Source organism: Xiphophorus couchianus, chromosome 11 (genome assembly GCF_001444195.1).
Source record: "Xiphophorus couchianus chromosome 11, X_couchianus-1.0, whole genome shotgun sequence".
NCBI classification, from domain to species: domain Eukaryota; kingdom Metazoa; phylum Chordata; class Actinopteri; order Cyprinodontiformes; family Poeciliidae; genus Xiphophorus; species Xiphophorus couchianus.
This window is the reverse complement of record NC_040238.1, coordinates 15,224,246-15,249,239: the sequence shown is the minus strand read 5'-3', so window position 1 is coordinate 15,249,239 and position 24,994 is coordinate 15,224,246. Positions and strand designations below refer to the sequence as shown.

The 24,994-nt window shown below is 41.1% G+C and overlaps 1 protein-coding gene across 3 annotated transcripts in view; it reads left to right on the top strand.

Moving 5' to 3' along the window:
- pknox2 (pbx/knotted 1 homeobox 2) overlaps positions 1-24,994 on the top strand; it is a 95,317-nt gene that overhangs the window by 62,732 nt on the left and 7,591 nt on the right. For 2 of the 3 annotated variants that reach the window (XM_028032113.1, XM_028032114.1), the window contains 6 exons: positions 2,429-2,565; positions 3,106-3,117; positions 17,679-17,850; positions 19,882-20,067; positions 20,205-20,340; positions 22,724-22,821. In XM_028032113.1, coding sequence (XP_027887914.1) covers positions 2,429-2,565; positions 3,106-3,117; positions 17,679-17,850; positions 19,882-20,067; positions 20,205-20,340; positions 22,724-22,821 — 741 coding nt within the window. The remainder of the gene's footprint in view (positions 1-2,428; positions 2,566-3,105; positions 3,118-17,678; positions 17,851-19,881; positions 20,068-20,204; positions 20,341-22,723; positions 22,822-24,994) is intronic. The other variant, XM_028032115.1, reaches the window with a different exon arrangement.

Here is a 24,994-nt window from a genome sequence, read left to right as displayed (position 1 = left end):
GTGCAAAAGGAGGGGAGCTGAGGCCTGGCAACAAAACACCACAAGTGGCAGAGTGGACGCCGAAGACGACCCAGAAGGTGGAGACAGCCAAGCTTAAATACTCTGTGCTCCAATCAATGTACCAGCACCACCTGCAAAGGGGAGGAGCACAAAGACAGACAAAAGCACCTGCAACCCAGCGCACAAGGCCCAGGGTCGTAACAACCTCCTTGGTTGATTTCTTTTATCATCTTTATCTTTACAAACACTGTTAATTTAATTGAAAGTTGAAAGACAAGAACAACTGATCAAAAACTAAAACATAAGATTCAAAGAAGCGTTAGCAATCTTAGACATGACACATAAGGGTTTACATACGGCTGTTTGTTAGTAGAAAACCTTAAGGATTGTGGTTGCTTTGAAATCTGCTTTGGTCTGGGCCTGCTTCTTATTGACCATGAGGTTAAGGGGAATGTCAAAGTTTCAAAAACTTTGCGTGTTCGTTCTGACCAGGGAGAAGTGAGTCGACTGATTATTGTCTGGACCTTTAGTAGACGCATCGGGTCTACCAGGTGTGACAACATTCTTAGTGTCTGTTTGCTACTGCTGATGGTATTCCATACAGTAAACAGAATAATAAAAGCACATATCTACCTACAAGTTCTCCAGTTTCCCATCACACACTCCACCAGATGTTTAGAAATTGGACTGAGATGGGTGTTCCAACAGGACAACAATTTCAAACACACATGAAGCTGGTTCTTACGTAGACATCAAAGGACAATCTTTAGCTTCTAGAACTTCAAACTTAAGTTTTATTTTTTGTAAAAATTTGCTGACTGTTATGATAATTACAGTCATAACAGTAGTGGGCATCATGTTATGACGGGGTCCATAGCAGAATACCCACTCATTTCAGTGAGTTCTGCCATTTCTGATTGAAACAGTCAAATATGCAGCCAGAAACATGATAGAAACGTGTTAACGGTTTCAAAAAGCGCACGAGTTACCCAAATGTAGTAATTCCAATATTGTGTGGATTTGAGTAATCTGTGCCCCAAATGTAAAGTTGTACATTGTATACACCTTCCAATTAAGGAAAAAGCAGCTCACCACCCACCCCAAAAATACTTTGACTTTTATACCAATCATGAGTGAATGGAAATATCTGAAAAGACAGGTAGAAATCCTGTGGAAATTATGGAGGCTGCTGGATAATGCAGGAAAGCCTAATTTTAAAACAAATCACCTCCATAAAATAGATGTGCACCCTGAAGCGCCGTGCCGAAGGTCCGGCGGCCGCACCGCATGGCATCTTCTTCTGATCACCTATTATTCCTTCTCCGCATTCCGGTGTCGCCCGGAGGATTAGTGCCAGGGGAAGAGGTCCAGAGCAGCAGCACAGGCACTCCACAAATGCAAATGAGAACTAGTTAAGTGTGAAGAAGGTAATTTATTTCCCATTTGTTGTTGGGATTAAGACTTGAAGCTTCCTGCTACCTCAGTCTGACTCAAAAAAACAGGGGGGATGGGAGACGTTAGACCCATTTCCATGGAGTGATTGATGGAGAGAGAGGAAAGCAGGGTATGCAACGACGACGACCACGGACTCGGTTTGGAGAACGTGGTCGCTGACTTATCAAGCTCTCAGAAAAAAGTAACGTGAAACACAGGAAGCAGTGTGTTACGTTATTTATGCTGAATGATGAGTTCCCACACCAAAAGTTTGAATCACGTTTATTTTCCTTCCTTGGGTTTAATAAGTGCCAGTCCAACTTGAGCAGTTTTTCTCTAGATACTTGACGTAACTTGATTATATTTTCAAAATAACATTAAAACTGACAATAAAGCTGAAAGGACTGAAGTGTAGTGAAACCTTGATGGGAGTATCCATGGTCCCCCACGATGAATCGGAGCCTTCTGACAAAACAAACAGTTTGATTCTGAATTAGTCTCTTTTCTTTTTCAAAATGGAATCAAATCAAATGGTAGAACATTGAATTTGAATGAATATCACTGAAATAATTATCTGATTAATTGACAGTGAAGAGGAGACAGATTGAAGGAAATGCTTTTACAGTAGTGAGATGGCGCAGTTATGTACCATGGTATATTAATGTACTATTATACAGTAATGTTATTTTACTCTTTATTTTCCTTAAGTGACTTTTTTTGCTATTTGGGTCCAAACTCATTGTTTTCCCTCAACACATTAAAGGCCTCTTTAGTTTTCCACTGCCCTTTGCACCAATTCATGGGGCTGTTTTGGTGAAACGGGGACCAATAATGAAGCTGTTGTGTTCTGCCATTTCCTAAATGGAAGCAGAATATTGTTTCCCAGCTTAGACTCTGACTGATCACCACCCAGACCCTTTGTGAGAGTTCGAAGTTCAAATCATCTTTAACTTTGTGTTTGTTTGTTGTTTTTTTTTTTGTCACTTGTTGCCAGATGACGGGCACAACTCAGCAGAACTCCAAGACCCCACAGGTCCATATCCCAGCAGCCTCTGCAGCAGGAAATAACTCTGTCAGTGTGACCCTTGACCCCCAGGCCCAGCTTGAGTCTGACAAGAGAGCTGTTTACAGGTAAGTAGGAGGGAGGGAAACAATTACTCTAAGGCCATTCATCATTGTTGCATAGGAACTTTTTCTTGAGTTTTCCTTCACAACTTAAAGTATGATCAGTCAAATTCCTGTAATGTTCTGTGATGTTAAACAGTTTGTTAGTAAATGTCACAGGACATGTTTGTTTTTCATCCGTTCTGAGCAGGCTTTGTCGTAAAAACATTTAAAGCTCTACCCAAAAGGTTTCTTTTAATTGCCTCATAAACAAAATAGTACTTTCAGCGATTAAAGTTGTTAATAATGAGTTTATAACTCCAAGAGGAAAGTATTCTGCACCAGCAGAAGAATGCACTGGGAGAAGGAGCTCTGGTTATTTGACTGTAACCAGTATTTCCAGGGAAAGCTAAAAGAAGCTAAACGTTTTTTAAACTGGTCTGTTGAGAAAGAAAACAAGAAACAAGTAAAATCTGATGTGAGACTTTTCAGTAGTCAAGCAGAATTTGTTACAAATATTCGAGATCAACATTGTGAAATGAATTCATTTCTCTTTCACGCCAACAGTCATTTTCAAAGGTAAGGATTACTCTCCAGATCACAGAGGTCTTACGAAACATTCTGGCTTTGGAAAAATATCAGGAATGAAATAATAAAGACATTTTAGTTTTAGTAGATTTCACCATTGTTACCATTTTATTTTAAAGATCCAACGTGTGTCAACGGATAAGCAGTAAAAAAAACTACCTGATATTTCTCTGTGAATTACAAGACACATAATGAGGTTTTGATTAAACTGTGATTTTTTTTTAGCAGCTGTTGTGTCATGCTGCACATCCGTTAAATCCACTGTCATGTTTGTCATTTAATCTTGATGATAACAAAACTTATCTTAGTCAGCAGTGGTAGTCTTACTACGCCACCTACCACCCTTTTTATGACGCATGCGTTCACACATAGCTGTTCAAATGTTGAATTAGTAGAATCTGGAAATAGGCATTGATTAAATTGCAAAATGTTTCCAAAGACTCTGCTTCAGTCACAGTAAGTCTAAAAACTTTCATTACTGTCCAAAAAGCTAGAATTACTGTGAAAATAGAAACTATCCCTCTGCAGGATGCGGTTTGTTGTTGCTGGAGTACCAGAGGACTCGCTTTATGTCTTTGGATATAAGCCGCTCTCACTCGGTAACAGTTGTCATTTACTCATGATAGGTGGTCGAAACATACGCAGCATTTCTGAAAAAACGGTTATCTGCAAATACGTCTACATGTGGGAGGCATTGTGTGCTCTTTTCTGGTGTCAGCTGCAGCTCCTCCAGAGATACCACGGCCTCTTGGTCTCTCCGTAGCATTTCCCCTTACCTGTCCGCTGTGTTCCTTCGTCTCCACGACGCCGTTTTTTTCCTCCGACCTTCTCAAATAAACAGCCGAGGCCTTCATATTGGATTCGTACTGAGATCACACCACTCACAGATAGACACTAACCACTGGTGATTTGTGGGGGCTGCATACAAATGCGCAGCACACTTTTAAGCTTTGAATTTGTGAAAAAGTAGGAAATGACGAGTCGTTCTACTTCCACTTCCAAATAGAATAGAATCGAGTTCATAGATAGCAGCAGTGTAACAAATGTAAAAAAATGTTCAAGTGTCGTGATTACTGTGCAAAATACTGTATGTTAGGATAGTTAGCAGCTCCAAGCTGCTCTCAGTAGGTTGTAGCTCTTCTACGTCTTTGTGTTGATAGATTTTCTTCTTCCCTGCAGCTTCACGTTGTCCTCAGTTATCTCTGGGTTGGAGTGAATTCAAGCCTTTGATTCTGAACCAGATCAGACAGGTGCAGACACGATGGAAACACACTGAATAAATTAACAGTTAGAGCTTCCTCTAGTCTTGTAAATCATGTCACATAAAGTTAATTTCTTGATAGACAATTGAGGGAATTTCATGCCCCCCCCCCCCCCTCCCACCACACACACTGCACCTAAAAGCACCAAATATTGTTCAGATGTTACCCAGCTCAAGGTTTCAACTTGTATGTATGAGTTCAGACAACAGAAGCTAACTAGTGTGAAGGTGAAGCTCGCAAACACATAAAAAGCCGCAGACCTGAAGCACTAGAGGCCGAACCCAAACCGTATCTGCTACAGCAAGAAAGAGAGAAATTTGAGGTTACATTTACTTTACCTTTCCTTCAAAAAAGCCCCAAAGTTCCCATTCTTGTTCGGTGGAAAAAGAGAAAAGAAAACAACAACAAAAAAAAGGCTGCTGGGCAAGTCTCAAAACACAACCGCCTCCTTCTGCTTTCAGCTTATCACTACAATATTGATGTACCTTCGTAACGAGATTGCATTACCTATTCATGAAGTGAAATATTCAAATACACAGACATGTCTAAAAGCCCCTCACCCCCATCTGATGGAGTCAGCAAACTAGCAGCCAACTGGATCTGTTGAGGGCGCCGTGCGCTCCCTGCCGTCCTGGAGCTTCCAGCCAGCAGTTTGCCATCTGCCTCAGCTCCTTGGGTGCAGCCCGCAGGTATCCGCCACCACCTTCTGAGGAAGCGAGAGCTTCCACGCTTCGACCCGAGGCGAGCCACGGCGAAGTCCTGAGCCGCTCCCCCGGGAGACGAGGCGGGCTTTGATGTGAAGCAGCCATGTTTGAAGCAGCTCCTGGTGGCGCCGGTGGAGTCAGCTCCTCTTCCTCCTCCATGTACCCGTTCTAGCTGGCTGCCGTTCTCCTTCTCCACCCGTTCAGTACACCGCATCGCACAGGAAGCCTTATGATGGCGACAAGAACAACATGGACGTTTAAAGGAGCGTCTTTGGAATTTTTTTTTGTTTCCTTTACTCGTCTGAGATATGAGTTGTTCTGCTGGTTTGCAGAGGAAAACGCAAAGCAGGAAAATGGTAAAATAAACAAGCAGGTAAATAATAAAACAATAATAAACAGCTAAGCCAAAGTAGCTTTGAAGTTATCCATGTTAAAGTCATGGTTTTTATCCAGATGTAAACAATTATATCATTTAAATATTTTAATCCTTGGTTTTTCTTTATACCGATTAAATGTTTTTATTTTTTTATTCTGTCTTAACCATTATTATTATTACTGAACTGAAAAAAAAAACAAGTCAGTTTCAGTTCAAATTTAGCACACATTAAGATCTGTTGAGCGCATTTCAGAGCAAAGATAAATGTTACACTTGTAGGATGTTGACCCGTTTACACAGCCCAGATCCAATCATTATCTTCATGCACTCACAAAGAGTGAGACACCTGCCTCACTCTTTGTGACCTGCACACCTGGACAACGTCCTGGTTGCTGCATCTCATTCGGTGTGAAGGAAGTTGTAAAGTCGCTACGTTCAGCACTGCACTCGTGCATTTTTCTTCGCTGTCTTGAGCCAAAACACGCTCCGATGATGATCTGACTTCTTTACTGTCATAACTACATCAAACACCGATGAAGAGTCCTGGAGCCGCTCTACCAGGATGCGGTTTTGGGATGCCGCCCCATGGTGGTATTATCGCGGCCTGCAGAAAATACGGGAGGTTTCCGCGCTTAGTGTCTGTTTTGCTAAGTATGAGCAAACATTTCTTAGCTCTTTTTACTCGACATCATGGGCTGCAACCATGCTGCTCCTAGAACCCCAGTAAGCTGCCACAGTTCCAATAGAGAGTTGTTCATGCCTAAAAACCCTCTCATGTTTTCTTATGGGTAATTAAGAGCATGCTCAGCATGTCTTGGAACGGCTCGCTAAAAACCTGCAAAGACCACTCAGGCAGGGGTTTTTCTTCTTCTTTTTTTTTTTTTAACACCGTAACGACGTCCTCATCCGGTCATGAGCTCATGATTGGCTGATTGGCATCTTCAAACTGACTCTGGGATAAACCTGGGCTGAGAGCAAATGTTGGAAGAATTAGTAAAACCAAAAGAATAAAAAGAAAAAAAAACAGAGGGAAACCACCTAGAGGTAATGAAGTGATAAAAACACTTTTTATGCTGTAAGAAATAATTAAACTAATAAAACTGTAAAAAGGGAAATGAAATTATCGATGAATATTTGTGCATATTTTGTTGCGTGTTGCTGTACTCCCGCATTTTTACATATTATGTTTACATATTGGTTTGTTTTGTTTCTTTTGTTTAGTCCCTCTCTTTTCTCCCCCATACTTTAGATATTATTTCTTTTTGTGGAGTTTCTTATTATTTCATGGTCCTCATCAGAGATCATATTTATGTTAATTATGCTTGTGCACACCATGAGCACTGGGATTTGTGGATCTATTCTTGGCTGTGGAAATTACTTGAAAACACTTGATGGGACTCAATAAGAAGGGGAAAACATGCTGACTTTTTATTTTTCCTAACATCACATCCACCCCATATGTACTTTAGGATTTTAATATTTTCACTATATTTAATTAGGGCACAACCCTTTTTTTTTTTTTTTTGTTGAAAGGGTAGGACGATCTTACTTCAATTGAAGTCTTAATTCAGTTCAGATTTTTCTCACCGATTCTAATATGTGTTGCTTTTCCCCTTCATGTAATGTTGGCTTTTTGTCCCTACTGTCCAAAACAATGATTCTTTCCAAAGAACTCCTCTGGGGATGAATGGTTGATCATTCTTCATGCTACCTGTGCTGCTGTGGCTCATAATGAAACCTTACAGAGCATCCAAGCATCACCCAGCTTGAAATACTCCCAGGAGCAAAATGAAAAAATATCACCATACTTTACAACACTTTGGATTCTGGATAACTTTTGAAACCCTTTTACAGTGAAGGAGATGCTTTGTCCACTAAAGTGTGGTCTGAACCAGAGCCAAACATGATTGTTCACCACAGTTTTTTAATTTTTTAATAAAAGGTTTAGGAGAATAAAAAAGGATTAGTTTAGGAAAATTATGTGCTGACTACAAATATTGATGTTAATTGAGTATTATAGTCAATGTCTTTGATTGTGTTGCAGATTGTGCAACTGGTGATAATTACTGACGGTTTTTGCATTCTTGTTGGGGTGATACAGGTAGAGTCACTTTCTATGTTTCTATAATGTTGGACTGACGATGATGACATAAACTTGAAGCGAGCACATTTGTGTTTGGTTGATTATTTTATTGTTGTAGCAAAGTTTCTTGTCATAAATCTCATGCCATTAAAAAGCCAAGTTATTTTTCTCAAAACACACATTTGTAGGAAAGAATGCGTTCGTGTGTAGAACGGCAGTTCACCATTTATGTGTCACTTTGCCTTCAACTTGAAGAAAAAAAAAAACTTGTCCACTTGGTTTAAAGGAACCCAGATTGAAGTTGCCCCAGATAACAGTTAAACATGAAGCAGACAGCGACCGACTGCTGTGGCAGGTTTCAATCTCAAGGGTATGATGCCTGATTGATGCTTGAAACTCAAAACCAAAGTCCATAGCAGAATAAGCTGTTTAGTTTTGGCATTTGGAAACCAGATTTTCCCTACAAATGTGGCACCATTTAAAGGGAAACAAACATAGTTTCTGATGGTTTGTGTTTCTTGCCAAGAAGCATTGCTGCAATAAAGAAAACGTCGACCGAACACAAATCCACTTCCTTCACGCAGGTGATTTTGATCCGATACGACTGAGATAAGAACTGAGACTGAGAAATCCTCTGGCATTAAAATAATAATATCAGGGAATTGTCGGAACAGCAGTAACGTACCAGCATTGCTGAGCCTTCGGCTGCCTGAATGTGGTGGAGACGAGACATGGATCTACGTTTGTCACATGACGTGTTGGGACAGTTCCCTGTCAGGCACAATTCAAACTAAGAGTGCAAATGAGAGCAAACAGCAGGATACAGTGTGTTAATGCTCGCAAGAAAAGGTAAAGTCAGATGACAGCCAATGAGTGCGCGCCAGCTCTTGCTGCCTTCAGGGCCTTTTGTCACAGAAAGCACAGCTGTTGCTGCAGAGTGACTAATCCTAAAGCTGCTCTGATTTTTATCTCAGGTGGTTCTGTGAAAGAAAACGATCCATGTTCTGATTCCTGACTACAATTATGGCAGTAATCTTCCCCTTGCCGGAGAAAGCAAACCCTTTGGCTCTTATCTACATGCAGAGACGCCGATTTACGTTTCGGCTGGTGGATGCTCACCACTGATAGGCCTATTACTGGATGACTTTACGTGACGATCGTGTGTCGCGTATGTGTCGTCGGATTGCGTTGAGTCACGGATGAAATAACACAACCGCACGAAGAATCTGAAAAGGGGACGCGGTGTTTTACTTTCAGTTGTCAATACAATGACGCTCATTGAGGTCCGAGGGGGATATTCTTTTGCCACTCAGTAAAAATGTTTTAATTAAAAACAAAAATGGTGTCTGCTGCCATGGCGACGGCTGTGCATGTGGAATACAGCTGACACAGAGCGAGAGAAAAGGAGAGTACATATGGCTTTGAGTTGCTCTTCACCTGTTTATCAGCGTTGTTTTCTCTTTGCTGTGGCGAAACTCTAGCTCAAATAAATGACAGAAAGTGGACTGCCTATTTGTATAACGTTGTGACACAGTCGCCAAATAGGATAAAATATATCTTAAAGCAGCTAGGAAGCTGTGTATCCTACAGCAGCAATTAATAGTATAAAAAATGTGATTAGTTGTCCAATATAAAAAAAACCCCGTCTGTTTAATCCTCACTTGCAGCTTGACAGAACTGAGAGAAACCAAACTGTTTCTAGATTTATATCCAGGGAGGGAGGAGACATATTTTATGTATCAAAACATCAGCAAATTCCTCCGCTTTAAATTAATATTTGATAGAAATCGGATAAGAAATAAGATCACTACTAACACTTTTGTGATTCCTGCTCATCCATCATCGGAACAACCTGATTGACATGAATCAATGCAGTTGAAGAAGCACATCACTAGCTATAGCGGCTAATAGGTGCTGACCTATCCAGTAATGTATGTCGATGTTGCTCAACATAGTCGTAGGACTTGTTGCTGTGGCACGGGCCAGGATGAGTCCTGTGTTTACTAGCAACTCTGGAGAAAGTGAGATGAAAATGAGCTTAGGAATCATCACCAATGATTAATCTGCCAATCACATGACAGCAACTCAATGCATTAAGGTATCGAGATTAAGGAAAATTGACTTCCTGAAGTTCAGACAAAGCGTCAGAATGCTGAACAAAGATGATCTCAATAAAACTACAGGCGTTTTCCACTAGACCACCTCCGGCCAGATTCGTTTTCCACTGGCACTCAGCCCGGCTGTTCTCAGATTTTCACACCTACTTCAGAGGTAGTACTAGCAGGACCGAGCAGGGTATGGCACAGATGCCATTTGATCTACAGCTGACCGCATTCGTTGATTGGCTCGTGATTTACGACATCACCGAAAACTGCAAATGACATTAGCATTTAATGTTTAATGAAATATCTGGGTTCACATTAGTCCATCAGAAACTCTGAGGTCCTCCATCGCTGAGTCTTGCTGCAAACATCAGTGGAGAGTTGACTACAGCTGCTGCGCGCTCACATCCCACCCACCATAGCGAGGAGCAGAGTGTATAATGGAAAAGCTCACTACCTGGTGTAGAACCGAACCGCGCATTAACCGATCAGAGCGCGTCTTGCCAGTGGAAAAGCGCCTTAGATGTGGCATGGTTGATGGTGCCAGGCAGGCAGACTGGTTGGAGTGTTTCACAAACTGCTGCTCTTAGTGGGATTTATTCTTTCATTTTGAACACCAGATCCAGTTTACCCCCTAAATTCCTCTTTGGACCCGCATGGTACTAATGGAGGTCTCATTCGTGACAGGCTAAATATTTTCCAGCTTCAGTTATTTACCACTATGTTTTGGCAGAAAATAAGCAGTAATTACATAGTTAAGGATTTTATATTGTCACATATCCACACCTGTTACAATCTGATCCCCAGGTCGGTCGTCTGGCATGGAAATGAAGAGTAAAGAATAAACACTGCTCACGTTGGGAGCAAATGGCTAAACGCGCCTCGTCTTGCTGTTACAGTCACATTTAAACTGGACTTCATCTCCCACTCCCACAGTAGGTAGGATGATGTAAGGAGGCACAAATAGCTGTGTCGTTTCTATAGACGCTCAGATCTGTCAGCCTTCCTGCATCAGCACCATGCCTATATCGAGGCTGAAGGCTTTTCGCATGAACGAAAACAACATCCCTGCCATTTTTCTAAGAATCATTTTTCCTCAGGAAGTCGGCTTAGGCTTTAATGTTTCTTTTCACTAATTGCTGGAATGCCAGCTTTATGATGAGATGTGTGGTTTCCTCTCTCTCTCTCTCTGGATGCTTTGTTATTAACAGCTGACTGTTTGTGTGATAGGGTGATTAGCCTAATGAGTTGTGGCATTTACTGTAAAGATCCTTCTGGATTCTCTGCATCTCATTAAATAGGCGGAGAGGGCTCTTGTTGTTTTTTTTTTTGCAGGTTGCGGATGTAACGCTCTCCGCAGCTCGGAAATGGAAATATGCGTTTAATTGAAAGAGACGCGAGCGTCAGCTCCGTTTCAAACAGAAATGTCCTTATGACTTCAAAAGCTTGACTTGGAAGAACTTTCTTTACCGGGAAAAAAAAAAAAACAGGACAACTTTGCCGTTTGTCTCCCTCAGATGAAGATCAACAATAAACAGCACCGTGAGAGTGCTTTTCGTGTCATCTTCTCATAAGAAGTCTAATGTAGCATGTTGTACTAAATCAGCAGGAAAAACAGATTTAGGATTTCGGGGTTTCATTTTGCCACATACGCATTTTTAGTTCTTTTTAAAAGCCAAAAAAATACACAGAAGATTGAAGTTCTATTACCCAACACAAGTAAACACATTTAATTCCATGGACCCAAGGATGTCGTCCAGAAGGTTTTCGGGCTTGGCAGTGTGTTCATGGGACTCTGTAACGCACCATAAAGTCTTTTTATCCTTGGTGCCAAAATGCATGAATGCGTCCTCCTACAGCGAGCTGCTCAGGCCGTCTGACGGGCTTTAAAGAAAAAGGCCGTGCCTCTTTCCATTTCACAGGTCAGCATGTGTTGGTGCTCAGCGGCTCCTGGATGCAGGAAACTGTGTCAGAGCTCAAGTGGTTTTATTGGTTGTTTCTGTTGGATACTTATTTTTACGAGTTTCTTTTATGGTTGACTTTAGATGAGAACAAAGTTCAAGATATATTTTTCTTTTACTAGTTGGTGCTTTTCCTCCTCCCCCCCAGCCTGACTTAGACAAACAACTAATTGTTCCTACACTGAATTGGTTTTTTATTAGACCGGAAAAAAACCCCAAAACAACAAACTTTCTTTTTTTCTTTAGCTGTTGCCAACAAATTTCCAAATGTGTGCAATTATTTTCACCCTTAACTGACAGACAGGTTAGGGGGCCAGTAAAGAAAAACACTGTTAAGGAAACTGCATTGTTAAAAACAAACCCATCCGATTAGGACAGTACATTAGAATAAGTCTAAAATAAAAAAGTAGTCAAATGGAAATAGGAATTATTCAGTGCTCGGGGTTATTTAAGTGTGTGTGTGTTCCTTTGTACACTCTAACCCCGCACCTTTCCTCGAACACAGGGGTGTTTTTCAGACATGTAGCCCGGGGAAACAGGGGCCTCGTTGGGAGCAAACACAGCTTGACTCCAGCAAATCTGGTTTCTAATATGCGGGCATACAGCCGGCCTGATTAGACTGCTAGACGGTGGGGAGCGCAGACGCAGAGACCTCCGGCTCGCACGCGTTCAAATAAACACATATTTTTTAAAGCGCTGCCCTCCATCTGTGCCCTCTTGGTGGTTTGCTAGATTTTTGTAAATACTGGCAAATGCAATTTGTTCTGAAGATGACTACAGTGATTTTTATTCAAGCTTGTCCGCGGCAGCACCTCGAATGAACAGGTTTATTATTCTTCACCGTGTTCAGAAAAGCCCTTAAATTAAATCCAACGTTAAAGGAGGATCCAGTTTGATCCCCTTCTTCTCAGGATGCAGAAGGTTTAGGCATGCAGAGCTCTTCTCTGAATGCAAATATACTGCAGTTATATGAAAGAAGTAGCCTATGAAAGCCTGTTTGTCTCCTATCAGTATCTACTATCAATTTTAGCAAAACTGAACAATTCAAGTAATAAAAGCAAACAACATACTTTAACATTTTCTATAAATGTAATTTAAAAAAAAAATTATATGGTGAAGAGCTTTGGCTACCAGCACTTTTATTTCCAGTTGAAACGGTAGATTACATCAGCCACATATGACCAGAGTGTCATTAGTTGTTTCTCAGTGGCTAATATTAAAAACAACACGTCAAAGCAAGTTCACCCTCACAGCAGACCGCAAGATACCAACCCTTGACACGGCTAAAAGCGCGACCACTACTAATCAGTGCGCTTCTGTGTGACTTCTGCACTCTTCTTCTGCACATGTGGGCCTCTTTGGGTTTGTAAACCGTTCGCACAAAAGTGCGACTGCGGTCATTCAGTAGCATGAACGACAAAGTCAAAAAATAAATAAATAAATGAAAAAAAATCTGATTTCTATGAAAAATTGGAATTGAGAGTCAAAACCCGACGTGTTAATGTAACCAAAAGAAGAAAAAAAAAGCGTGCCAGACAGTCCTAGAGAATGTGGACAAGGACTTCTGGGTGGAAGTTTTCTAGAGAAATCTAAAATTTACATGTTTGGACAGCATAGATCCGGTACAGGACAATGAAGAATTCCACCCTGTATCAGACGCTGAAGGAAATCCTAAGATAATCTGTAAAAAAAGAATACGCTGGTGCAGAACTGGATGCTGCAAAATGTCAAAAAGGACTCAAAAGAAAAGGGGTAAATTCACCCAGGAAGGACTACTAAATAATGGAAAGCTGTGGAATGATTCAAAGCCTTATTTCAGTGAGATGCTGTGATGTCACCTGAAACAGGCTGAAGACACAAGAAACTGAAGAAATCTGTTTCAGCTGAAAGTGAGGGAAACCTTCCTTTTGCATGGACTAGATGGCTGCTCTGAGTTATTTTAGCAACACTGGCTGCTATAGCATGCTGTCCGAACCTTTCCACAGTTAGAATACAGATTTCTGTTGATTCCCTTTATTAAATAAGATAGAAAGATGAAGTTTTGGTGTTTACTTGCAATCAAACAACTTTCTTTATTTGGAACCAAACATGAGATAAGCTGATGGAACCGAATACTAATCTATCTCACTCTTTTTAGTTGTGTATTTGTACATTTCTTTCTCCTTTCACGTCACATTTATGTATTTTGTGTCGGTCTTCCACATTAAAATGAACATTTTTGGGGTTTGAATACATTTCCGTACTACTTCATGCATCCCCTTCCAGAAACTCGGATCCAGGTCTACCAGCTGCTTCCTATAATCCAGAGAATTCCCAGTTGCAACTTCGTTGGACATCTTGCCACTCAGCTGAACCTCAGCAATAAAACGGACGCCTGTTTCCGTCCTCTGACTCACTGACCATAAACCCGATGCTGCAAGCTCACCCAATAGTTCTCAGCTTGGTGCGTAAGCCGGCGCGTTCCGTACTGGCCTCTGATTCTGGGCTTTTTGCTGGTGACCCAGCGCGGAGCGGTGCTGCAGGGTGGGAGGACCTGCCGTGCTGACTCCACTCACTGGGCGATCTGTAAATCGCTCTTTTATGGCCCTTGTAATGATCCCCCAGCCGGCAATATCCCCACCGTCGCACTGCAGATAGGACATGCCGTGCTCGCTTGTGAACATGGGGCTGCTTGAGGGGTGGAGGGGGTTTAGAAGACAGTGCAAGAGAAAGAATAAAAAGCACCCATAATGTGACCATACAGTCACGCACACATGCAGGCCCATGTACATAAAAAAGACCTGGATTTTCACACCCCATCTGTCTTAATCCTGACTGTGTAAAGGTCATAAGGAAGCACAGAGCAGTGGAGTTTTTACCTCATCCCCGGGTGGGTGAAATGGAAATGTGAGCGATTTTATTTCATTCCCGCCTGACAGCACTGGAATTGTTTTATTTTGACATTTTCAAAATGTAAAATCGAGCAAAATTCCCAATCAGTTTTGCTGCAGCTTCTTTCCGTTTTCTGACCACTTAAATTTTTGAGTCTCGGAAATGTTCCAGTCTCGTTCCACACTAAGTCCCGTTTATGCGCTTAAGGTGGAGACCGCAATGTACCGTAGTTTTTAATTTATCAGCCTAAACCTTTAGCTGTAGTGAGACTTTGCTCAGTGGTTACCACAGAACATAATCAAACCCCCTGGCAGATGGAGGCTTTAAAAAATATTTTATTTTTGCAACATATTTCTTCCAACTTGAAAGCATTATTGATGTTTCCAAGCAGATCCACTTGAATCCTACAGCCAATGTTAGCAGAAACAGTGCAAAAATATAGACATCTGTTATTAAAAGGATCAGATTGCTGTTAACCGATAAAGATTTTAATGATTTAGAAGTGTGTATCTGTTTTTATGTATTTGTTTACTTCAGTGTAAATACTAAGATAAATATTTCCTTTGTTACTGCTGGATTTGGAATTCAATATCTTTAAAGAGGTATTTGTCTCATTTCTTAGTAGATGCAAACATTTTGACTGGACCAAAATTTTTAAACATAAATCTATCCGGAGTATGAATTACTTTGGTCTTCACTACATGAGAGGCGAACTATGTCCTGAAGAAACTACAGCCTACCTTTTTTCACACCTCTCTCTGTCTCCTCAAATACATTTGTGGTAAATATTCCTTAGGAGCAGCGCACACATTACACAACCCACCTACAGCAAGTGTGCCACATTTCTTTTTTATCTCTGCTATAAGGAACTTGAAGCCTTCTGTCCAGTCTGTGACAGGCTGCCTCATGTTACTGTTGGTTAGGCGGATTTGCTTTGCCAAGTTTTGTCAGGCTGCACACCCAGTTCTCGTCATCAAAACATTAACACCGAGTTCCAGACTTCGACGGGACGCCACGATATTGTCCGGAGAAACAGCCGTAACGCTGCTTCTCTGGAGGTGATGAGAAGTAAACCCCTCCGAATTTAAGCCGTCCACCAAAAGTACCTAGAGATCTTAAAGGGCGCAACATCAGAACACTAGGAGTCACTGATTGGCTAGTGAACTCTCGCCTGTACTTCTCTTTCCCTGACTTTCATTTCTTTTAATCAAACCAGAAGTCCGATTAAAAGACTGAGCCGACTGTCCAGCATAGATTCCTTGTCCCCATAGTTATGTTGCAAGACTTGACCACAACGTTCAACATCGTACTTTCTACTGTGCAGTCGGGTCTTTCTAGCTTGCAGTCTCATTAGTGCAGACGTTCTTTTAGGACTAACCTCAGCTGCCCATAATTAATAATTATTTGTTGTCAACATTGCTTTTCTTTCCTTTGTTTGCAGCAGCTCGACACGCCTGTTTAATTGTTTATGCTTTAGACATTTTATTAGATTCAGATTGTTAGGCATGCTAACACTTAAAGAATTGGTTAGCCTATTGCTGAGATTGATGGTACAAATCTTAAACAGAAAAGTATCTACATGTTGCACATCCTCCTGCTATCGGTTTTGGCCTCGTTTTAGCTTCGCTCCCAACTGAGCACCACTCCTCTGCTGCACAACGAGCACAAACCCTAGCACGCAGAAGGTAGAGGCCTTCCTTTCAGCACGTGGTCCCCCTGTTTAGTATTCCTGCCATGCCTGTTTGGTGGAGCAGCATTAAATTGGGATCAGGGAGATTAGAGTATAATATAGACGACTATTAAAGGCTGCAAATGGGAGCCAGGGGTTAGAGTCTGAGCAGTGGCCTTGCCTAGCCATATGCTAAGCTGTGCAATTACAACTTCCACACACGTCTTTATACAAATGACGCAAAGTAAAATAAAATAAAAAAAATACCAATAATGTTCAGAGTAGGATCCTTTTTTTTAAAAAAACAGCTGTTACTGAGTTAAAAGGGCAAATTACAACAGAGTTACATAATTCGATCCACAGTTAGTTCTTTTTCAGCTTTATGGTCTCTTAGCTCACCACATTATATATTCAGATCAACTCTATTTATTCCAAATACAATACAATCCCAATGAGATCTAGTGATGGACAGTGGAAGGAAGTCAGTTAATTAGGTAATGCTAATGCTAATTGTTGAAATCACTTTTAAGCTAACAGCAGGAAAAAAAAAGAGTCAAACAGAGAAGTACTGAGCCAGAACAATGAAATGAAGAACAATGAGGTTCGTATTTATTGGCATCAATATCTCCATTGGAAAGTGGTGCTGTAAATTCAAGATGAATTTTGTCATTTTATCTTTTTTGAGTTGATGCAAATCAAAAGCTTTATATGTCCTGGTCAACAAAATTTTGCAGAAAATAACTATAGTTGATCAATTTTGATTTAAAGGTTTCTGCCGTGTTCATAAGTCACAATCTCTCTCTCGAAGTTCTGCGGAACATTTTCTGGACAATGATGCCACGACTCGGTCCTAAAAACCATAAATATTATGCGCTGCCACATACGGCAATTGCAAATGCGAATATTTTCAGAGGTAATTGTAACAAAATACAGTTACTCATACATTCCAATTAAATCACATAATACTATTAAATGCGTTTATGCGTTAATCCTAACTCTGGCTGGAGTGGCATTAACCTGAGGCAGTGTGTTTCTGTCCAATGGAAACACAAAGCAGATGCAAACGGGTTCTGCTGGCTCAGCGTTTATTGTGTTTAAATGTTCAGGCAGTTTTGGATTGTTTAGCAGCATGACATACCCTAAGGAAAATCCTGAACATGTTAAGCAAGGTTCTGCTGGAGATCTTTGAAAAGATCTTGAAATGAATTGGATATGGTCGAATGAGACTTTCTCCTACATTCCCACCTTTAGCTTCTCGCAGGAATGTCACTCACATAGGATCGCTCAGACACGCCGTCTAATTGTCCATATCGCTTGGATAAATGTAGAGCATTTCCTTTGAGCAGAAAACGACTGATATCGAAGAATACCATCGACATTTGAAATTTTCGACTTTCTTTACCGAAAAAGTTATTATAAAATGTGAAAATCTTCATCAGAGGAAAATGAACTGACGAATCATTTATTTGTCTTGCTGTATTTGGTTTGCACTAAGTTCTTTTTTCTCCCGCTCGTCTCCTTCAGACATCCGCTGTTCCCCCTGCTGGCTCTGCTGTTTGAGAAATGTGAACAGGCCACGCAGGGATCCGAGTGTATCACGTCGGCCAGCTTCGATGTAGACATTGAAAACTTTGTTCACCAGCAAGAACGAGAACACAAGCCCTTCTTCAGTGAGGATCCGGAGCTTGACAACTTGGTGGGTCAATGACTGAGGCAACAAACACTGAGTGCATAAAAGGTTGGGGACGTCTCTTGTCCACGTCCCTCTTCAGGTGTCCCCACAGATTTGCTGCTCGGCTAAGTTCCTGTCCAATTGTCAGGAGATAATTTTTTAAATTTCACAGACAAAAAAGAAAGTTCAGAATAGACCTGTTGCCTGGTTGTAAGAGTGAATGAAACGAGTGATTTCATTCCTATGAGATAAACAGAAAAATGTTTGATATGTCAGTTGACAGTTGAAGAGTTAAAGGAGAAATGTCTTTCAATTTCTCTTTTAACTCTTTTTCAGAATAGCCAAAAAAAAACCAAAAACAAACATCTCAAGCGAGCATATAAACTTTAAATGGTTCACCTGCATTGAACTCTTCCAAACCAGAAAGCATGACGCTCAAACATTACAGCTTACTGGCTCATTTGCAAGCAACACCTATAGAAAGAAAGAGCTAAATAGCCTTATGGATATGATTTTCTGTGTTGGGTCTTCATGTAGCCCATGAATAGCTACATGTAACCACGTGTCGCTATTCCATGGGTAAGGAAACCAGTATCAAACCTGCAAACTCATTTTGCAAGAAGAGCGATCTGGTAAGCATTAGGGTAAACATGCTCCTTACTTTATGGAAGCCATCAGCTTTTCAATTCCCACTAAAATGAAAATATACAGATTGATGTGTAAAAGAATTAGAAATGAACAAGTAGATCTAATTTTTTGTCTTACTAAAACGTTTCGTATCCAAACATCACTGTTAATAATTCACTCCAAAGATTTTTTTTCCCCCTTGTCATTTCTGGCATCCTCCATCCCCCTCCACACTCTGCTTGCAATATCCATGAAGAATTACAAAATAAAAAGAGGATGCCTGCTGATCAAGAGAAATTGGATTTTAAATGGTCAGCGTTGTCATCACAGTACAGGAGGGCATGCTGACAAGTGCTGAACAGTCAATTAACCCTGCATCTGTGTGTTTTATGAGCCACTGGGTGTCAGCACCCTTCCCAGAGGGCACTAACTCTTCCACAGGGCAGTGATGTTACTCTGGGCCCTGCTGGCTGCCATGGGTACAGGAGTTACCGGTCCCTTGATTAAGGGAGGGCAGTTTCATTAGCTCATTTATCTTCTCCTTGGCAAAGCACTTTTCTGACCTTTCTGTTGACCTTCAGTGGCGACTTTAGAGCAGAGTTTTACAGAAGGGCAAAAGCAGCCAAAGATGCCAAAATGCAGAGGCACTGGCAGTATGTATCCTTTCATTTAAATACATTCTAATGTGTGTGTCTGTTTTGATATTTTTTCTGATACTTTTAGAACTCTCTTATGTCCAAATTGTATTTGATTTAAGTGCACGGCTAGTAGCCCAGTTGTAGTAGTAATCTGGATTAAAAAGCTGTATTTAATTCTGAAAAGGTCAGATTAATATGCAGTTAACTCGTCCCAAATCATTTCCCTCAATCTAATAAATTCAGATTCAAATCCAGTTACAACTTAAAACAGTCCACGTCAGTGTAAATCAGGATATATTTAGCTTAAAATAATGTTAGAAGTCACCCGTTTAAGGAAACCAGTACCAAACCTGCAAACTTATTTGGCCAATATTTGGGTATCACTCAGGCTGGACTGCGACAGACTGGCAACCTGTCCAGGGTGTACTCCACCTCTCGCCCGAAACGTTTGCTGGAGATAGGCATCAGCACCCCTCCTGACCCCACTAGGGACAAGGGTGTTAGAAAATGGATGGACTCAGGCTGGATGGGTAACTTTGCCTAGGCTCTAAGTAGGCTTTTTGGTTGAACCCAGTCAGGTTCGCTCAGACTCAAATGCCCAAACCTATTTGGGCAGACTATGGAGGTCTTAGCCAGTAGGTACACCAAGGACTAACTAAGAGTTTAAAAGCTCCTCTTTTTCTCTAATTTGGTGGGAACTGCACTCCAGAACGTGGTGTGAAGAACTTGTGTCGACCGCAGACACGCACAAAAGTGACGTGGTTTGACGTGTGCCTCTGTGTACTCTTAGATGGTGAAGGCTATCCAGGTATTACGGATCCACTTACTGGAGCTAGAGAAGGTCAATGAGCTCTGTAAGGACTTCTGCAATCGCTACATCACCTGCCTCAAGACCAAAATGCACAGCGACAACCTTTTGCGCAACGACCTCGGAGGGCCCTACTCTCCGACCCACACCAGTCTCAGCATGCAGCAGGTTAGTCTCAGCCAAACCTCGGAGTAGGACTGTTTCCTCTGGGCATTCCTTGTCGCATACCACCAGGTGTGCTTTGCTCTGTGCTTTGCCCCGCACCACAATTGCTCACCAATATCTCCTTCTGCGATCCCCCCCAGGAACTAATTCAGACCTCCTCTCCATCCATGACCTCTGTCTCCAGTTCTGTTAACTCTTCAGGGATTGTGGTGCCCGCCGGAGGTCTGCAGCAAAGCAACGTCGCCATGACCACCATCAACTCACAAGTGGTATCAGGTTAGGATGTGATTGCACACCTGTGGCACAAACTTGACAAAGTTGAGTTTAGATCAAGAGCTGGAAGTAGCCGAACTGCAAGTTAAAATGCGGAGGCCGGTTTTCATTTATACCAAGGTTTGAAAACGGTTTCAATTTCAAAGCTACAAAAACATTTCACCATAGTATTGTCTGACTGTGTGAACCACAGATTACTTCACTAATCCCATGTTAACTAAGAAACAAATTTGACTGTTTGGAAATATTTCCATCTGCAAAAATCTGCCTTCTGGTGGAAGCTACTGCCACCGTCAGTCTTATTAAGATAACACTGTTTGAAAACTACAAGAATAGCACTCGTATACAGTATTGTGAAAAATACTGTTTAAAAAAATTATCCCGCACCCCAACAGCTTTGTTTCTGTTATTTGCTTTTTTGTCCCAATAGAATGTCTCAGTTTGTCCCCTAGAAACATTCTAGTGGCTGATATGGCCACTAGAATGGTCATATCTACCCATTTGTATTTACCTGGGCAAATACAAATAACAATTTGTATTTGTATTGATGACAATTTCATTTAAAAATGGAGATAAAATCCGTACCAGCCAGTGGCCCTGGTATATGTTAAATGATCTCGAATTAATCTGACGTATTTGTATTCTTTTAAATTCAAGAACAGATAATAAACAAACCATGATGGGGTGCTCTCTTCCTGAAAGATGAGATTTGCCCATCAGTTTGTGAGCGCCATGCCAAGCACACATGGAGATTTAAATCCAAACAAGAAGCTAAGTGATCCCCTTAAAGGGGGTCATTCATGGTTAAAACCCCGTCTGCGTAGTTGAATTAAAATAAACAGTGGGTTAAAATTTTGCAGCTGTAGCTGAATGCAGGGAAACGGCTAATGTTTAGACTTAAAAGGCAGCTACTTTTTCCACGACAGACCACATTGGTTTGAATTGCTTTTCATCATTCATTCATCATTAATTGATAAAAGAACAGCATCCTCTGAGCCAAAACTGTACAAAAAAATATACACACTTTACATTTAAGATAAAAAAATATATATATCAAAACCCATCAGGTTGCAGCTTTGGTTTCATCTGATTCAAATTCTGTAAAACAAACAAACCAACAAACAAAAAAAAATCTCATTTTAAGAACCTTTTGCTATCCAGTTAATAATCAGTTAATCCAAAAATAATTACCAGACCAGTGTTGATGTTAAGTCAGGTGGCAAGAGTTGAGCTTTTCACATTTTGATTTCAGAAGGATTTCTTTCTTGTTTTTTATTTATTTATTTATTGCTGCAGATGAATCCTTTGCTACAAATGATCAAGGGTTCACCAAAGGAATGCTGTTATATGCTGTAATATGATAATAATAATAATAATAATAATAATAATAATAATAATAATAATAGAGTTGTTGGTGTCTTTCCAGCTTTTATTGTTCAAAAAAAGGCTTCAGTGCTTAAATGAAAAATCTGCAGAACTTTTCACCTGATCAATCATCACAGTAATTGACGGAATAATTAATTACTAAAATAATCACCAGCTGCAGCCCTATTATCACAGCAAAGAATGGTCACTTTGCTTTTTTTCTCTCTGCAAAGGAAAATCCTGCTAAAAGGTGATGCATGTTTGACCTCCGCAGCATGGACTCTAATAGATTTTTCAGGAAGTGCTCCACATGTCCCTCCCTCTAGCTGGGAGAGCATTATCGATGTGTCAGAAGAGTAAAATGTATCCAAAGCGATGCTTCATTGCCACATGTGCGCAAAGCCGTTCTGAACGATCTGAAGATGACGTCTTTGGAATAAATTAAGTTTGACACACAAACGGCTGCCGTAGCCGCGCATACAAATCGATACGATCAAGTACATACCGTCTTCTAATGAGAAGCAATCAGTGGAACTGGCGTGCCTTTTATTGCAGCCATAACTTTTATGTCTGTGTATGCTTGAGCGAGAGCTTGGCTTGCTACTTGGCTCTTATAATGTCAGGCTTGTACAGTGAAATGTTAATCTTGCCCTCTGGAAATCCCTTTTAGCCCAAAATAAATCAATGTGTTCGCCTTTGATCACTGCACACTGTAGAGCTCAAACAGACTGTGATAAGAGTCTCTTGATCAAGGCTAATTAAGCCAGGAGCAAAAATTTAAAAAAAGACACTCCACCTCCTTCTTCTTGTTTTGTCAGGGTTAAAGGACATTATACCACCTTGGATTTAATCACTTGCTTTCTTTATTTGCTGTGTTTTGGGGGTTTTTTTGTTGTTGTTTTTTTTTCTTTTTATTGCGAGACCGACAAGCAGTTAATAAGCCTCCGGTGGCGGTGCGTGATGGGGCTTCCAGTAGCTGTTGAGGCCACTTGATACTCACGGTGGCAAATTATCCCCTCAGGTGGAACCTTGTACCAGCCGGTTGCCATGGTGACATCGCAAGGGCAAGTGTTAACGCAGGCACTACCTCCAGGAACCATCCAGATTCAGAACTCGCAGGTAACGCCATGTACACTGGCGGCGCTTCGTCAAACCTCCCACTGTTTTACAGTTTGACTTTTCAACGCGTCTCTTTATGTTTCACTGAACGCCCCGCTCCTTCCCCCCCACCCCCGCCTCCCTCTCTCCTCACCCTTTCGCTTTGTTCCTTTTCATTGTCTCTACCTGAACGTGCCCCCTGCTGCCAAATAAATGGAAATTGTTTGTTCTTCCTGATGTTTATCAGGCAGGATCATAAAAGACATTATGATCCTGTCAGGACTCATGGCTGAAAAGTCTAAGTGTGGACACTGTGGAGGCTATAGATGTTGCAAGGGTAACACTTTAGTAGCTACTGTAGATGTGCAGAAGAGTTTATTACAGAACATGTGGGGCCGACATGTCCTTACATATACAACCTTTAGCATCACAGACTACATAATAAATGGAATGAATTTATAAAGCACCTTTCCGGTGATACCGGCCCCTCAAAGTGTGTTACACTAGAGCCACATCCACTCATTTGGACTCACATACGTGCGCACACTTATACACCGATGTGCAGATTGGTTGGTGCTCCGTGCCTTACTTACCCAGGGGCAACACCAACACAAGGCAGGAGGAAGCTGGAGTCAAACCTTCAACTTTCCAGCTGCACGTCGACTACTTCCGACAAGATTAGTGAATATATTTAAACATAAAACGACATGAATATTTCTTTTTTCAAATAATCCTATTATTTATCTAGTGTGTTCAGAGGTCGTGGGTCTCAATCAGCATGCCCAATTAAACTTTTTCACATGATGTCTTCTTGCTTTTGGGGGGAAAAGAGGGGCTTTCATGTGACAGCACAACACAAAGTAGTTCATACATGAGAAGTGGGAGGAAAATAATTAGTGGAGGTAAATTCAGGTTCTGTAATTAGTGGCAATTGATTGCATTTTAATGGAAAAACATACATCTTGTCGAGGATACAGCAAACATTTGGAAAAATAGGTTTTGTTCATATTATTCCTTTCTTGGGTGACATTCAAAGCGGTAAGAAAAACATTGGACGTCACCGTGGAGCTACCATGCAGTCACTGAAACGTGGGTGGCAGCATCATGCTGTGGTGAAGCTTTTTCTCAGGATGGATGGGGAAGCTGGGTCACACTGACGAAAAGATGGGTAATTCTACTAAGCATTGACTCAGGGAGGCTACAGAGGCCTGCTACACTTTTCTGAGTTTTATTTATTTATTTATTTATATTCTGATTCTCAAATAGAAACTATTTTGTTGTTCTGTGACCTAAAATCCCAGCAGAATCCATAAAATGTGGAAAACATCAAGAGGTAGGCAAGGAACAGTATTCCAAGGCGTTTCTGAAACAAGTTTAATTGTATATTCACTTCCTAAAATGCTTGTGTGTTCACAAAAGAGAGCTCTGATTATAGAACTAGCAACGTCAAACGCATCACAGAGTTACCTATATCGCCGTATAAAAACCTGGAGCAGCGGTGTTGTATCTGCCGCAGTGCTGACTTAGATTTTCACACAGGTAATTCTGTGCTTGACAGTTATAGAGGAGCCCACTGGGTAACATCAACCCTGCCAAAGCAGAGTGCTACATTTGTGCTGGGAATTGAACACCGCCCCATAGCTACTTTGCAGACAAGCCCCGGGTAATCACACTCTCGAGCTCAGTGCCGCCAATTAACTCAGCCTCCCTTTGCCCTGGAACGCATACATACCCTGGGCTAGGGAGGTTATCCAAGTGAAGCCCATCTGCAACTGTAATGAGTCTTGTTTTGTGTCGCGACTATAAATGCGACGTGAAGTTGTAGTCATTAGTAATAAGCGAAGTTCCTATGTAATGCACTGTACTGCCGGAGCACATAAATGATTAAGTTTGGACTTTACGCACTTCCTAAGGCGGATATCAGTCCAATTCAGTTTTTATTTATCGTGGATTTTATCCTGGTTGCTAATAAATGGTAAGTATTCATAATGCCTAGAATTTACACTATTAGGACGCATGCTGGGTTTTATTACTAATTCAGTGCAGTTCAGTGTAATTTATCAACATGGCGTAAAACTCCAACAGCCTTAAGGTTCAACACGGCATTTTATAAACAGGGAGAATCCAGTTTGATCCAAATCCAGTTCAGATCAGCTCATATGTGACCCAGTTACATACCCTGCAATTTGATCAT